This window comes from Trichomycterus rosablanca, chromosome 6 (assembly GCF_030014385.1).
Source record: "Trichomycterus rosablanca isolate fTriRos1 chromosome 6, fTriRos1.hap1, whole genome shotgun sequence".
Lineage (NCBI taxonomy): Eukaryota > Metazoa > Chordata > Actinopteri > Siluriformes > Trichomycteridae > Trichomycterus > Trichomycterus rosablanca.
The window spans coordinates 17,259,143-17,277,260 of NC_085993.1; the positions used below are offsets into that span (position 1 = coordinate 17,259,143).

The following is an 18,118-nucleotide window of genomic DNA, read 5'->3' on the forward strand; positions in this document are numbered from 1 at the left end:
ACTAATTTACCACCACAGCAATCAGGGAAAACATAACGTGGTGAGCCAAAATTGACAAAACACAAAAAATATGGACATCACACAAATAAAAAACACATTTAATTATTTAATTGAACCTTGTGATGTTTATTTAAGGGTTAAAGTTTAATCAAACTTAGAAAAAACAGAATGTGTATACTGCAGCTATTGTGTTGTTACTTGTATTGCAGCTCAGTTGTTAATAAGTAATTGCTAAGAGAAGGAACTATTACAATAGCTCCCACAGTATTTTACAGTTATTTACAGAAATGATTTTGGGATATGGAAAATGGGTTTCATGGTAATGTTTTTTATTTATTTAATTTTTTATTTTCATGTTATTTAGCACATTTTGTATTTTCTTAAAAACACATGCAAAATCCTCAATTTAAAATAACCTTTTTGTTTGCTTTATTAGATTTTTGCTAAAAATACAACTGAAACATATATACTGAGTGTGTATTTTAAAAAAATGACCGACAAATAGCACCCCACTTCAAACAGCAAGGTAACACAAAAGCATGAGCATGACTTATAAAGGCAATGCATCAGAAAAACATGACTAACCAAAACATAATACATTGTGTCCTTTGACACCTCGCCCTAATGTTTATCTTATATAGGCTGGCAGGAACCAAAACCAAAAACTTTATGACATGTTTCCATTTAAACAAAACCCTATATATTTTTTATAAAAATGAAAATATTAAAAAACTGCAATTTATCCCCTTCGATTGTCTGCAGACATCATTCATTTTCCATTCATTTTAAATTGCAATTCTTCTAATACATACAAAATGTAGTGCTGTTTTACAAAAATAACAACCAAAAACAAACAAGATTTTGATGCAGCTTTTATGCAACAAAGAAGTTAACAAGAAATTACAAAAAGATGAAGCAAAAGACAATCTTTTCATTCATTGTGCAAACTCAATGCTCCAAAGCTCATTTACATTCTCTTCGGCTGCCTTTTACAGAGACGTCATTAGTAATTAGAGACCATGCTAAAACTCTACTGATGAATGTTTTTTTTTTAATAATTTCTGATGATCTTTTAGCTGTCCTGTGCTGAGCTTGGATATCAACTGCAGGATGGTCATCTTATTCAATAACCAGAGCAGACTTCAGATAAGACAAAGTTGTTTCATTCACAAAAGTCTGCTTGTTGAACTTTAGCTGTAAAGGAGAAGACAAACGTAACACCATTACTGAATCTTTCATGTGATATATATATATATATATATATATATATACATATATATACTGTATATACAGATGTATATAGTAAATAAAGTCACCAGATCTCAAAGAGTGTGCAGCCATGCAATTTGATGACAAGGATTCTACAACAAGCCTAAAACATTCAGGTTTTTCATTCTTTATTTTTTAAATGCATTTTCTCTCCATCTTACTCCCTATTTTGTGCACTCAATTCTTGTCTTCCGCTGCTGAGAGATACCAGATTGCATCAGAGGAGAGCACGTCGCTGTACACGCCTCTTCCAATACGTGTACAGCCCTCCTCTTCTCAGCCCTGCTTTCTGCACAGGCGTCTCTTCCGCCAATCAGGGTCCTTACATAGCGTATGAAGACCCACCCACCCACACATAGTCCGGCCTCCACCCTGCAGATACGGTGGCCAATTAGAGTATAAGAGTTAAGCCAGGGAAATGTTTACCACTTAGTTACATTCATTTTCTTATAACATTTTGAAATAGTTTGGAAACTGAGGACACTAATTTTTGTAGTTTTTTTTAACAGACTGTGCAAGTTACCCATCCTATTATATCTTTCCAGATGTGCAAGTTACCCATCCTATTATATCTTTGCAGGTGTGCAAGTTACCCATCCTGTTATATCCTTCCAGATGTGCAAGTTACCCATCCAATTATATCTTTCCAGATGTGCAAGTTACCCATCCTATTATATCTTTGCAGGTGTGCAAGTTACCCATCCTATTATATCTTTCCAGATGTGCAAGTTACCCATCCAATTATATCTTTCCAGATGTGCAAGTTACCCATCCTATTATATCTTTGCAGGTGTGCAAGTTACCCATCCTATTATATCTTTGCAGGTGTGCAAGTTACCCATCCTATTATATCTATCCAGATGTCCAAGTTACCCATCCTATTATATCTTTCCAGATGTCCAAGTTACCCATCCTATTATATCTTTCCAGATGTCCAAGTTACCCATCCAATTATATCTTTCCAGATGTCCAAGTTACCCATCCAGTTATATCTTTACAGATGTCCAAGTTACCCATCCTATTATATCTTTCCAGATGTCCAAGTTACCCATCCTATTATATCTTTCCAGATGTGCAAGTTACCCATCCTATTATATCTTTACAGATGTGCAAGTTACTCATCTTATTAGCAACCCCCAAACCATGACACATGCTGTTTCTATACCATGGAATTGCCCTTTTTTGGGAAGGGGGAAGGGAGCAAGACATCCATTAATTTCCAAAACAGTAGCTTTCAAAATTAGCTTGTTTAAACACTTTACACATTTCCACTTTGTGTCTGTCCATGTTGTGTTTAAGGCATAAGAATCAGCACTGTTTTTAGATGTTGTTATTTTGTTTCTGCTTTGCATAGCACCAAAATAGAAGTCTTAACTCACATCTGTATGGGCACAGAAGAACTGTGTTTACTGATAATAGTGTTCCAAAATACTCCCAAGGCTATGCTGGGTAGTTTAGTTACAGATATCAATTTTTAATGCAGTGTCATCTGAGGGATTGAAAGTCACAGACATTTAATATTATGCAGAGATTTCTCAGGGGTTTCTAAATCTTGTAATAATGTTATGGACTGTAGATGGTGGTGTTGCAAATGTGCATTGAGAACAGTTGTTCTATTTGCTCAAGTAGTTGTCTTTGCAAAAAGCCAAACCTTTTCTTCATATTTCAATTGTCCCAACAATGACAACCTGTGTTTATAATTAATAATGTAACAAGATTTACGAAGTCTGTATAGTGCAGGAGCTGGTAGAAAAAGGACATTTCTAAAATACTGTACGAAAAAAAGGTCAGATTTTGGCATCTTCTTTTTGAGTCTGCTCCCTGTTTTCTGCCATACAGTGTTATCAGGGTGATTGTTTTGTCATTTTAAAGCTAATTCTCCACAGACCAAATTAACAACTTAGCTTGCACTATTTTGCAGGTGTTACCAAGTTTGCACACATTTTGCAACACAAAAGTTTCCATTCAGAAGTGAAGTAACTACAGGCTTACTACAGTCATGTGTAGTTACCCCTACTATCTCTTTCAAATCTAAATTTGTAGGTATCACAACGACTTTTGTCATGTAAACTAGTGAGTTTAGATTCCTCAACTTGGACGCCACCTTTACAAACAAACAAAGGTTCTTTCAGCAAAACATGGGCGTCACACACCCACTCTCACCCTGCGCTTCCTCATTACTGACTTAAAACTTCGACATGTGAACTCAAAGCAACAGTCACACACCCAAACTCACCTATCGTTCCACACCCAGCCCTGAGAGAATATACTCCAGCACCTCCACCCCGCCTCCGCACACACACACACACACACAGATATCTTGCATAGATCAAGGTTTTCAGGAACAGCAGCAAATGACTTTATTACAGTCAAACCAGATCGATCATTAAAAAGCCTTTTGACTTGATACTGGCTGTATTATTAAATCATTAGTAGTCTTCAATTTGCCTGATGTAGATTACTTGCATAATTCTAAAAAATCACTCTTTTTATTATGTATATACAGTGTATCACAAAAGTGAGTACACCCCTCACATTTCTGCAAATATTTGATTATATCTTTTCATGGGACAACACTATAGAAATAAAACTTGGATATAACTTAGAGTAGTCAGTGTACAACTTGTATAGCAGTGTAGATTTACTGTCTTCTGAAAATAACTCAACACACAGCCATTAATGTCTAAATGGCTGGCAACATAAGTGAGTACACCCCACAGTGAACATGTCCAAATTGTGCCCAAAGTGTCAATATTTTGTGTGACCACCATTATTATCCAGCACTGCCTTAACCCTCCTGGGCATGGAATTCACCAGAGCTGCACAGGTTGCTACTGGAATCCTCTTCCACTCCTCCATGATGACATCACGGAGCTGGTGGATGTTAGACAGCTTGTTCTTCTCCACCTTCCACTTGAGGATGCGCCACAGGTGCTCAATTGGGTTTAGTCCATCACCTTTACCTTCAGCTTCCTCAGCAAGGCAGTTGTCATCTTGGAGGTTGTGTTTGGGGTCGTTATCCTGTTGGAAAACTGCCATGAGGCCCAGTTTTCGAAGGGAGGGGATCATGCTCTGTTTCAGAATGTCACAGTACATGTTGGAATTCATGTTTCCCTCAATAAACTGCAGCTCCCCAGTGCCAGCAACACTCATGCAGCCCAAGACCATGATGCTACCACCACCATGCTTGACTGTAGGCAAGATACAGTTGTCTTGGTACTTCTCACCAGGGCGCCGCCACACATGCTGGACACCATCTGAGCCAAACAAGTTTATCTTGGTCTCGTCAGACCACAGGGCATTCCAGTAATCCATGTTCTTGGACTGCTTGTCTTCAGCAAACTGTTTGCGGGCTTTCTTGTGCGTCAGCTTCCTTCTGGGATGACGACCATGCAGACCGAGTTGATGCAGTGTGCGGCGTATGGTCTGAGCACTGACAGGCTGACCTCCCACGTCTTCAACCTCTGCAGCAATGCTGGCAGCACTCATGTGTCTGTTTTTTAAAGCCAACCTCTGGATATGACGCCGAACACGTGGACTCAACTTCTTTGGTCGACCCTGGCGAAGCCTGTTCCGAGTGGAACCTGTCCTGGAAAACCGCTGTATGACCTTGGCCAACATGCTGTAGCTCAGTTTCAGGATGTTAGCAATCTTCTTATAGCCCAGGCCATCTTTGTGGAGAGCAACAATTCTATTTCTCACATCCTCAGAGAGTTCTTTGCCATGAGGTGCCATGTTGAATATCCAGTGGCCAGTATGAGAGAATTGTACCCAAAACACCAAATTTAACAGCCCTGCTCCCCATTTACACCTGGGACCTTGACACATGACACCAGGGAGGGACAACGACACATTTGGGCACAATTTGGACATGTTCACTGTGGGGTGTACTCACTTATGTTGCCAGATATTTAGACATTAATGGCTGTGTGTTGAGTTATTTTCAGAAGACAGTAAATCTACACTGCTATACAAGTTGTACACTGACTACTCTAAGTTATATCCAAGTTTCATGTCTATAGTGTTGTCCCATGAAAAGATATAATGAAATATTTGCAGAAATGTGAGGGGTGTACTCACTTTTGTGATACACTGTATCTTAAATAACTGCTTCATCCTGGTGGCCACCATCATGGTGGTGGTGGGTCTGGCCAGACCGGAATCACTGGGTGCAAGGCAGGAATACAAACTGGAAAGTCACAAATGCTCAGACAAAGGAATAGTTTAGAGTTGCCAAGACATCTTTTGCATTTAGGGGGGGCTGATTGTAGTAGACATTGTATTTACGATTAGAACCACCCCCACAATAAAGTATACATGGCAAGAGGAACCAGGTCCCGTGCTCAAGTATGGGCAACCAAGTAAGATCTGCATCTTCAGTTTAGTATTTTTTCTAGGGCTGTCAAACGATTAAATTTTTTAATCGCGATTAATCTCAGAATTTCATATAGTTAATCGCGATTAATCGCATTAAAAAAAAATCTGTGTAAATGTTATAGAAAACAAGGATTTTTAAGTGAAATGTTACAATTAAAATGGTGAACACATTTTATGCTAAATGTACTGATGTTAAAAACTGCTGGGACAAGAGAAAACTGTAAGGGAGTTTTATTCACTCACATACTAGGCAGTAAATGTCAGATTGTAGGTTAGAATTTCTCCATCAGCAAACATTGTAGATCAGCGGTGCTTTAGGTGGGATAAGGCGTAGTTATTGTATCAGACTTGTCTGTGGTTGTATCGTGACGATGGTTTGATGGACGTTTCTACACGAAGTGAGTGTGTTTTGACCCTTTGGGGCTTCCATAGTTCATGAACTAACGTGCTCGACTCAGCTTTCCGGTATTCGGTACAGAAGAAGAAGTTAATTAAGTGTAATAAAGTGTTCTGCTCCCGACAACTTGTGAATATAGCGTGTATTTATTTCTTTATTATGCAAGTGCATCACTACCACGATCGGTTACATTATGTTAACAAACCGCAAATGAAAAACGGTGGCAAGTCCGACATTAAAACGTTTGTTCTACCGGTCAAGTCTCAACATGAACTAGAATTTGCGTTAATGGCACTAATTTTTTTAATCGCGTTAAATTGAGATTGCGTTAATGCGTTATTATCGCGTTAACTTCGACAGCCCTAATTTTTTCACAATGTTGTTGACTATTTAAAACAACACAACCACGGACCACCACTAAATAGCACTAAACAGGTATGCACAATGGAATATCAAACAAGCAAAATGAAAACCCTACTAAACAGTAATTCATTTGGTGCTGGGTTGGCAAAATATGCTTACTCACTACTGCTATTGACTGGTTGGACATCTATACAGATATAATTGATTATGTCAGAGGGTGTGACTAAGCAGCCTAGCCATTGTAAGGTGCTCTTCTTAGTAGGCTCTCAGTGCCAGTCCAACTCGGATAAAAAGAGGGTTGAGTCAGAAAGGGCAACAGGCGTAAAAACTGTGCCAGGTCAGGTAGGCAGAGCAGAATGATCCATGATGGTGATCGCTAAATACAGGAGCAGACAAAAGAAGACTAGTAATTCTTTTGATGACTCTTGGACTACATTTAAACATTCAGAGTTTGGAACAGCTAAACAGCTAAGTCTGCATTCCGAGACCATACTAGGAGGGTTAATGATTAAGAAGTCCTTGATTGCGTAACACTGTGGGTTAAAAGGCTCATTGGAGTTCATTTCCAAGAGCTTACCTGTGCGAAAAGCTACAGCTCTTTACGCACAAGTAGTACAGAACCCCCACTGACAGACTCTCTTGCCCTCAGACAGTGCGTATCACACTGATAAAACATCTGCACATATTGCACATCATCATTTATTTAAACTTGCACTACACATTCGCTCATTGATTAAACTCCCCTCATTGTGAACATCTACACATGGACACTTTTCACCTTCAGAAGTCTCTGATGAATTGATTTAATATTATTCATTTTTTTATATAAACATTCTTTCTATGTTTATGTCATGCACCAGCACACCAAGTCCTACTGGAATAAATCTGATTCTGATTCTGAGAGTTTAGATGGCTGAATTCTAACCCACCATAATCCACTGTCTGTGTGAATGTTTACAGACTCGTGCCTCAGTATAAGGGTAGAACTCGAATATAACTGTACTAATGTTGTCATGAAAAGGAGTCAAAAGTGTTTATATACCAACTGCATAGTTAGCTGTATTATTATTAGCATTTCTGGTAACGTACAACTTTCTACTGACTCAATGAAATGTACATTCTGAATGCTGAACTGGTTCTGCTCACAGTGTTATTGTTCGACATTACTGCACATTCACATTGTCTGACACAAATACTTCATAAGATAAAATGTGTGTTATATTTAGGCTCTAAGCTCGTCAGTTAACCATTCACTAATTATGATCGGTTATCTGTTACAGGAGATGAGCAGCATTTACATCCCCAGCACACAAAGCACTGACATCTCCAATAGTGCCATTGGAGCAGTGAAAACACATCTACAGTGTATCACAAAAGTGAGTACACCCCTCACATTTCTGCAAATATTTCATTATATCTTTTCATGGGACAACACTATAGACATGAAACTTGGATATAACTTAGAGTAGTCAGTGTACAGCTTGTATAGCAGTGTAGATTTACTGTCTTCTGAAAATAACTCAACACACAGCCATTAATGTCTAAATAGCTGGCAACATAAGTGAGTACACCCCACAGTGAACATGTCCAAATTGTGCCCAAATGTGTCGTTGTCCCTCCCTGGTGTCATGTGTCAAGGTCCCAGGTGTAAATGGGGAGCAGGGCTGTTAAATTTGGTGTTTTGGGTACAATTCTCTCATACTGGCCACTGGATATTCAACATGGCACCTCATGGCAAGGAACTCTCTGAGGATGTGAGAAATAGAATTGTTGCTCTCCACAAAGATGGCCTGGGCTATAAGAAGATTGCTAACACCCTGAAACTGAGCTACAGCATGGTGGCCAAGGTCATACAGCGGTTTTCCAGGACAGGTTCCACTCGGAACAGGCTTCGCCAGGGTCGACCAAAGAAGTTGAGTCCACGTGTTCGGCGTCATATCCAGAGGTTGGCTTTAAAAAATAGACACATGAGTGCTGCCAGCATTGCTGCAGAGGTTGAAGACGTGGGAGGTCAGCCTGTCAGTGCTCAGACCATACGCCGCACACTGCATCAACTCGGTCTGCATGGTCGTCATCCCAGAAGGAAGCTGACGCACAAGAAAGCCCGCAAACAGTTTGCTGAAGACAAGCAGTCCAAGAACATGGATTACTGGAATGCCCTGTGGTCTGACGAGACCAAGATAAACTTGTTTGGCTCAGATGGTGTCCAGCATGTGTGGCGGCGCCCTGGTGAGAAGTACCAAGACAACTGTATCTTGCCTACAGTCAAGCATGTTGGTGGTAGCATCATGGTCTTGGGCTGCATGAGTGTTGCTGGCACTGGGGAGCTGCAGTTCATTGAGGGAAACATGAATTCCAACATGTACTGTGACATTCTGAAACAGAGCATGATCCCCTCCCTTCGAAAACTGGGCCTCATGGCAGTTTTCCAACAGGATAACGACCCCAAACACAACCTCCAAGATGACAACTGCCTTGCTGAGGAAGCTGAAGGTAAAGGTGATGGACTAAACCCAATTGAGCACCTGTGGCGCATCCTCAAGTGGAGTTCAAGGTGTCTAACATCCACCAGCTCCGTGATGTCATCATGGAGGAGTGGAAGAGGATTCCAGTAGCAACCTGTGCAGCTCTGGTGAATTCCATGCCCAGGAGGGTTAAGGCAGTGCTGGATAATATGGTGGTCACACAAAATATTGACACTTTGGGCACAATTTGGACATGTTCACTGTGGGGTGTACTCACTTATGTTGCCAGCCATTTAGACATTAATGGCTGTGTGTTGAGTTATTTTCAGAAGACAGTAAATCTACACTGCTATACAAGTTGTACACTGACTACTCTAAGTTATATCCAAGTTTTATTTCTATAGTGTTGTCCCATGAAAAGATATAATAAAATATTTGCAGAAATGTGAGGGGTGTACTCACTTTTGTGATACACTGTAAGTCACTGCGGTGTATTTTGTAAAGCATCATGCAGGACAGATATATGCTTTTTTTTTTTTACCTTAAACAGCAGACATTTCACATTTCTCAGTAATTACCTGAGGATAATTTTGCTTCTCACTAAACAACAAGAAATATTCAATGTATAGGAAACTGCATGACAAGAGGACATTAAAAAAAACACATTTTATTTTAAGCACAAAACCTATTAAAAATCAGATTTTTTATTTTCTCTATTTTTCCCAATCGACTTGTATCCAACTGTAGTTCCCCACCCTGACCAAAAAAAGCCTAATTAAAGAATTATCTAAAAATATTAGGTTAAAAATCTCCTGATTCGTATCTGAATTTGCTTGGATTCTCCCCATCACTGGAACACTCACTGAATATAAAAGACAAAAGTTATGTTGACTGATTGTCGTGTATTTTCTCTGTTTTCCTTTTATCTATACACTACAAGGGCAGTTGTAGCCTAGTGGTAAGGTACTGGATTAGCAATTGAAAGGTCGCTGGTTCAAGCCCAACCGCTGCCAGGTTGTCACTGTTGGGCCCTTGAGCAAGGCCCTTAAACCTTAATTGCTTAGACAGTATGCTGTCACAGTACTGTAAGTCGCTTTGGATAGACGCGTCCACTAAATGCTGAAATTGTAAATGATGTGCCAAAACATTAGAACCACCTGTCTCATATGCTATCAAAACAGCTCTGACCCACTGAGAAATGGAATCTGATATCTGAAGGGATTCTGTGGTATCTGGTTTCAGGACATTACCAGCAGGTTCTACAACTTTTGTATGTTGCAATAAAGATCATTCTACAGTGCATCTTGGTGCCATCTTATCCATGGGTATTTGATCCACACATGCTCGGATGCCAATGATCTTGGAGTCATTGGACCAGTCAACCTTCTTTTATTGCCCCAATGTCCAGTTTTCATATCTGCCCATTCGTTGTAGGTGCCTTCAACACTGGACATGTGTTAGCATTGGAACTCTGACTGGTTTGTTATTATGCTGCCCTATACACAAAGGGTTTGATGCACCATGTTTTGTTTACAATTACATTTACATTTTTAGCTGACGCTTTTTATCCACAGTACTCTGACAGTATATAGTCTAGGCGATTGAGGGTTAAGGGCCTTTATTAAGGGCCCAACAGTGACAACCTGGCAGCGGTGAAGCTTGAACCAGTGTCCTTTTGATTATTAGTCCAGTACCTTAACCGCTAGGCTACAACTGCTGTAGTTGTAGTTGAGGTGACTGTGTTGTGAAACAGTCACCTAATCAGCAGTATTAAAATCCTCTGAAATTTGAGCCACAGTGGCTCTTTTGTTAGTCCAGACATACCAGGCACCATAGCCTGCATGTCCTCTGGAATCAGTGTGTTTAGCCTGACCAACAACCTGTTGTCCCTCCTTGGACCACTCTCGGTTGGTACACATTATGACTGGCTGTGACCACACTTTTTTTTACTTCAACTCAGTTGTCTGTCCATAGCATTAACAAAATCACTTAGATTTTTATGCTGGCCATAAAGGTTAACTAGGAATAACTACCATCAGCCCCAATTTAATATATCACTTACCATGACACACAATTGCTACAAAATAGACATTGGAATTTATATTTTGGGGTGCTCCAGACATTGCTAATCAGTATTTCTTTCTGATTACTGCTTTTCTGTTTATCTGCCAATCTGTCTACATATATTTGCAGTCCCTGTGTCTTATGTTTGTCCTTTTGAGTGCATCTTTTGCATTTGTTCACAATTTTCTTCCAAGCCCAATTCAAATAAATGCAAAAAGGCTTTACACGATAAAGTCCAGAAAAAGTGGCAGTAAAAATAACTAGAAAACTACAGTGCACCTGTAGTAAAAGCAATTTGTAGTCTACAGGGTTCTTCTAAACTGCACATTTCAGACAATGCATCCAAATCACTAACATCTTACATATTTCTTGCTGTTTTGGTAAATCTGTGAATTCAGTGTGTATCATATCTTGGCATTTTTTCACTGCAAATTTCAATCTTTCTTGAGATTATCTATCTATCTATCTATCTATCTATCTATCTATCTATCTATCTATCTATCTATCTATCTATCTATCTATATGTGTGTGTGTGTGTAGTATATATATATATATATATAGATAGATAGATAGATAGATAGATAGTCTATATATATATACAGTGTATCACAAAAGTGAGTACACCCCTCACATTTCTGCAGATATTTAAGTATATCTTTTCATGGGACAACACTGACAAAATGACACTTTGACACAATGAAAAGTAGTCTGTGTGCAGCTTATATAAGTGTCAATTTATTCTTCCCTCAAAATAACTCAATATACAGCCATTAATGTCTAAACCACCGGCAACAAAAGTGAGTACACCCCTTAGTGAAAGTTCCTGAAGTGTCAATATTTTGTGTGGCCACCATTATTTCCCAGAACTGCCTTAACTCTCCTGGGCATGGAGTTTACCAGAGCTTCACAGGTTGCCACTGGAATGCTTTTCCACTCCTCCATGACGACATCACGGAGCTGGCGGATATTCGAGACTTTGCACTCCTCCACCTTCCGCTTGAGGATGCCCCAAAGATGTTCTATTGGGTTTAGGTCTGGAGACATGCTTGGCCAGTCCATCACCTTTACCCTCAGCCTCTTCAATAAAGCAGTGGTCGTCTTAGAGGTGTGTTTGGGGTCATTATCATGCTGGAACACTGCCCTGCGACCCAGTTTCCGGAGGGAGGGGATCATGCTCTGCTTCAGTATTTCACAGTACATATTGGAGTTCATGTGTCCCTCAATGAAATGTAACTCCCCAACACCTGCTGCACTCATGCAGCCCCAGACCATGGCATTCCCACCACCATGCTTGACTGTAGGCATGACACACTTATCTTTGTACTCCTCACCTGATTGCCACCACACATGCTTGAGACCATCTGAACCAAACAAATTAATCTTGGTCTCATCAGACCATAGGACATGGTTCCAGTAATCCATGTCCTTTGTTGACATGTCTTCAGCAAACTGTTTGCGGGCTTTCTTGTGTAGAGACTTCAGAAGAGGCTTCCTTCTGGGGTGACAGCCATGCAGACCAATTTGATGTAGTGTGCGGCGTATGGTCTGAGCACTGACAGGCTGACCTCCCACCTTTTCAATCTCTGCAGCAATGCTGACAGCACTCCTGCGCCTATCTTTCAAAGACAGCAGTTGGATGTGACGCTGAGCACGTGCACTCAGCTTCTTTGGACGACCAACGCGAGGTCTGTTCTGAGTGGACCCTGCTCTTTTAAAACGCTGGATGATCTTTGGCCACTGTGCTGCAGCTCAGTTTCAGGGTGTTGGCAATCTTCTTGTAGCCTTGGCCATCTTCATGTAGCGCAACAATTCGTCTTTTAAGATCCTCAGAGAGTTCTTTGCCATGAGGTGCCATGTTGGAACTTTCAGTGACCAGTATGAGAGAGTGTGAGAGCTGTACTACTAAATTGAACACACCTGCTCCCTATGCACACCTGAGACCTAGTAACACTAACAAATCACATGACATTTTGGAGGGAAAATGACAAGCAGTGCTCAATTTGGACATTTAGGGGTGTAGTCTCTTAGGGGTGTACTCACTTTTGTTGCCGGTGGTTTAGACATTAATGGCTGTATATTGAGTTATTTTGAGGGAAGAATAAATTTACACTGTTATATAAGCTGCACACAGACTACTTTTCATTGTGTCAAAGTGTCATTTTGTCAGTGTTGTCCCATGAAAAGATATACTTAAATATCTGCAGAAATGTGAGGGGTGTACTCACTTTTGTGATACACTGTATATAGATAGATATATAGATATATAGATAGATAGATAGATAGATAGATAGATAGATAGATAGATAGATAGATAGATAGATAGATAGTGTATTCATGTATAGTTGTCAGTGGTCACTACTGTATTTATTTTATTTTACTTTTATTCTACTCTATTTTCTATAACTGTATTTACTCTGTGCCGCTGTACACTTACATTTCCCCCATGATCAATAAAGGAATCTTATCTTATATTACTTATATATTTATGACTTGACAATACCCTCATGTAAAACACAATCCAGAGTGGAATATCAGTGTTGGTAGGTAGCTGGCTGAATTTCCCCTCGTCTGCTTTACCTGCATTAGACCTGCATGATTATCATTCTAGCCAAACTGACTACAGGTGCAAAAGTGACTAAAGCATAAACAGATCTGATCACTTTCTATTTGAAGAATTTCAAATGTTTAAATGCTTTATTTTCTTAACCTTTATGTGATAAACCAGCGTATACTGCTGTTCTGATTCAATATGCTAACAAATAAGTGTGCTAAGTAGTGTGTCAGCAAAGAAATGACCCAACTGCATGTGGTGTAAGAACCCAAGGCATGGCTGACTTACAATTAGCTTACATTTTATCTATTATCTTTACGCAGTAAACTAATAACTAGCACATTTGTGCTATCTGCTGCTTCTGGAACTCTGACACCTCCTGACCAACCAATTAAACACCTAAGCTTTAAAAAATCTGAGGAATGCCTCAGCCCATAAGCATTTGCTAACATTTGTTTTTATCTTAACTTAACCCTACACATAAACTTAAGATTAGAAGATTATCTTCCAACAAGTGTAATGCTGATTTCATTTTCATGTGTGGCTACTTGCTACTTTGGCTTTGCTAGCTAATGTTAAGAAGAGTTTGTGGCTCAGCATTATAGCTATAACTATTAATCACAAGGTTGTGAGTTCAAATTCTGACTTTGCCCCCATGCCAAAGTTAGACAACCATTAATACTCAGCTGCTCAGCTAAAGTGGGAGCAAAATAACAAAAACATGATGTAAATGATAAGTAAACATGAATGTTTTATCTTTTTCTTGATTTTATTTCTATTTCACTTTTTAAGTACTTACAGCACAATACCTTGCAAGCTAACAGGCCTCTCGGCACCGAGATATCTTTTTTAACATTCTGGATCTCATTCCGCTGACATTTGCATGATAAATGAGCTGAAGTTAATAGCAGTCTGGTAAACCTGGGCCTGTCTAGTCTTGTTGAGAAGAAAAAAAAAACATGTGGTAGATGACATAACAGACACCCATAGGGACCAAAAAAAACGATTGGTAAAAAGTTTATACCACTCTGCACTTAAGAATTGCCCCAAAATTCCCTATAAATTAATCCTAATGTTAATTCTTAGGCATCATGTTTAATGGGCAAACACTATCTTAAAAGCTTTCACAGTTAGATGACCATGAGAAGCAATTTTTGGACCTTGATGAAGGGATCCCCACTGCATTTGGCAGCAGAAGTCGGGATTGAAGCCAGTCTTTGGATTCCTTCTATCATAAATCCATTAAGATTTAGGAAAAATGCCAAAATGTGACTCATCAGATTACATCAGTGTTTCCATCTCTGGGTCCAGGTTTTGTGCTTCTTTTTGCATGTTGGCCTTTGATACAAAATACACAAATTGCAGCTTTGTGAAACTCACAAAGTATCGTTCTTGTTGAGACCGGCTCATAGATGTGTTCATTCAGCGATTATTGTGTACCGTGATTTATGGTTAAACAAAGAGATGTAAAGTATTATGGGATTTAGAGGTTGACTGATAAACTCACCTTCTTGAGATGAGGCTGAATGTTTTTCTCAGACCAAAGGCTGTGAAGGAGAAGTGCTGCTGCCTGTTGTGCCTTGGGCATGGTTCTGTAAAAGCAGTGCACAAACAACAAACCTGTTAACATCCATTAATCCCTCTGCAGTACATTTGCTCTTTTGGCACTAACACTCCTTACTAACACAAACTTACGTTTTCTGACTAAGCTCAGTCAGTGAGTTGATCAAGTCGGGTTTTAGACTCTTTCCTGCCAACTCAGGATCTGCCATCAGCAGGGTGTTTGCCGTGTTGCAGGTCATCGCTATAGTGCTGTCAGATTGAGGTGACTCTTTAGCACCACTTGAAATGGCAGAGCTTAAGTTATCAAGGACTCCGCAAACACCATGGCGAGCTGCAGCAAACACACAACACAAGTCAGCTGGCAACTTTAAAAAAATCCAAACTAAACAACATCTATTCATATCAACAACATACAGTGAACTTATATTAAATGCAAGAAAATTCAACTCAAGCGAAAATGAGACAAACAGAATGACAAAAAAAAGTCAAATAACCAATTATAACGCAAACACTATAATCAGCAACTCCAAATTCAAGAATTCTAACATAATCAATGAGAAATTAATCGTGATTCTTATAGACAAGCCCACACAAGTGTCACTATGTTAAGAGGCATCCTCGTTTATAAATAGGACCAACAAAGAGTTTTTCAACAGACTGTTCACATAATACAGTCATTAATATATTTCACAGTTATATGATCATTAGAAGCAATTCTTGAACCTAATTCTTGAACCTAAGCATGGATCCCCACTGGAGTTGGCAGCAGACATTGTATAACATTGCATAACATTATGACCAGCTTCCTAATATTGTGTTGGTTCCCCTTTTGCTGCCAAAACAGCCCTGCCACTGTGATGCACTGTGTATTCTGAAACCTTTCTATCAGAACCAGCATTAACTTCTTTACCAATCTGAGCTACACTAGCTCGTCTGTTGGATCGGACCACAATAGTTATAATAATAATAATAATAATAATAATAATAATAATGAGTTACTAATACGGTAATAAAATAATACTAAAATAAAAAAATTTATGATAATAATCCTTCAACTACTATGTCAAATAAATGTTGCATAGTAATTGAAGAGTGTTATTACCCACCATTAGAAACAAAGTAAATTAAAAACAATCTGACTATTAGAATTATGTCAAACTATCTTAGTAAACATTCTGAACCAACAGTAATCACACCCTGCTAAACAAAAATAAAGGAAAATCTTTTCGACACTCGTAAACCTTGACATGGCATCTGCTAACTTATAATGAATAATAACCCCTTGACACTAAAAGTCATTACACAATAAAAAGTTTATTGCTGATATATAATTCTAAATAAAGAAATGCACTCTAGCACTAAATAGACAGAGACAAATGGCTATTTGATCATACACAATTACACTATAGCAGTTACCCATACTATAAAATTGCTTCAAACAGCTGCCCTTTTGTTATCTGGTTTGTGTTCTTAACTTCATTAAACTACAAAATGAGCTGCTTCTTAAAATTAATAAAATCGCTGACTGTGTTTGGGACAAAAAAACTAATCTAACTAAACATAAGTAATAAGTATAAGTAAAAGTATGTTACAAAGGCAAACCAAATCATCATAGTGTGCAAACCTTACAGCAGTTAGCAGATGCTTTTATCCAAAGTGCCTTACAATTATGACTGAATATAATGCTAGCAATTGAGAACCTTGCTTAGGGGTCAAACAGTTACAACTTGGCCAATGATGGGCCTTGAATCATCAACGTTCTGATCATTAGTCCGTCAGCTAAACTACTAAGCTATCACTGCCCTAATATTACAACATACCAGCTCATTCCAAACTAGCACACAGAAAACACTTTACAACATTTACTTTACATTAATAATTACAATGACAGACCACAAAAATACAAAAGAACCACAAATAAAACACCACCAGTAAGAACTCAATATTGCTACAATAACACATCAACCAAATTTGTTAATAAAATTGATTTAACAATTAATAGTATTATTAGAAATGTGTGTGTGTGTGTGTGTGTGTGTGTGTGTGTGACAGGGGATGGTACCTATTGTTCTGTGAACACTTGGTGGTCGGGAGAGGTTCCCCACCAGTGTCATGATGTCTCTCTTTAAATTTGCGTTGTCTGAGTTCAGCAAAGTTGAGATGTGCTCCATACCATTCAACCTCTGTACGATGATCTGACTAAATATATCTGACAACTAAAACACACACACAAACACACGTTAGTATTTTTTGTTGTTGTTGTTTGTCTGACACTTGTTTTGGTATTACAGCAAAAGTGCTTTTCTTGATTTGCATTTCAGGGAAACTTAAAAAACAGTTTCACAGCTAAATAGTCCTGTTATCAGGACTAAAAAGTCCTCTGTGTGAAGGTTATGGAATTATTTATAGAAAGGTTATAGAAATATTTTATTATAGACACTACAATGTACAAGCGTTCTTTAAATAGTTTCCACACTTTTTTAAACTCTATTATTAAGAATTTCGAAAACAATTGACATCACTTTTCTACCTAGTCACCTACGATTTTTTTCCAGCATCATACCAACTTTTTAATGCCATCAGCATTTTAATGCTTTCACATCATCATCACATGAAAATCTTCTTCCCATTAAAGCTTCTTTAAGTGGTCCAAAAGGGTGGAACTTAGATGGAGCTAAATCCAGACTATAAGCTCTCTCAGTCTCTCAGACACGACCAATTACTACTCCTCCCACCCTCACCGTTTCCAACCAAAATATAAAAGTGTGGAAACGTTTTGAAGATTCCCTGTATTACACTCTCTTTGTGCTGATAGTTAGATAGATAACTACATACTTTTTAATATATGCCAAATTATATTTTACCCCTCTTAACATTAATATGCAATTTATTATTCAGGGCGGCACGCTGGCTTGGTGGGTAGCACTCAAATCAAATCAAGAAGGATCCCTTTAGTATAAATAACTACACACTATGTGTGCATTTTGTCTGGCAGCTCTTAAGTCTGTATTTTATGTCTTTTTACATTTTTAAGGTTGTCTTTTCTTTCTGTTCTTTACCATCCTTCTC

At 38.8% G+C, this 18,118-nt stretch overlaps 1 protein-coding gene across 3 annotated transcripts in view; it reads right to left on the bottom strand.

Moving 5' to 3' along the window:
* Positions 1-412: 412 nt before the first annotated feature.
* pkp1b (plakophilin 1b) overlaps positions 413-18,118 on the bottom strand; it is a 48,379-nt gene continuing 30,673 nt past the window's right edge. For 2 of the 3 annotated variants that reach the window (XM_062996681.1, XM_062996680.1), the window contains exons 10-13: positions 17,112-17,265; positions 15,182-15,380; positions 14,994-15,078; positions 413-1,194 (exon numbers count right to left, since the gene is read on the bottom strand). In XM_062996681.1, coding sequence (XP_062852751.1) covers positions 1,120-1,194; positions 14,994-15,078; positions 15,182-15,380; positions 17,112-17,265 — 513 coding nt within the window. In that variant the 3' untranslated portion in view covers positions 413-1,119. Of the gene's footprint in view, positions 1,195-14,309; positions 14,423-14,993; positions 15,079-15,181; positions 15,381-17,111; positions 17,266-18,118 lie in introns of those variants that run through there. The other variant, XM_062996682.1, reaches the window with a different exon arrangement.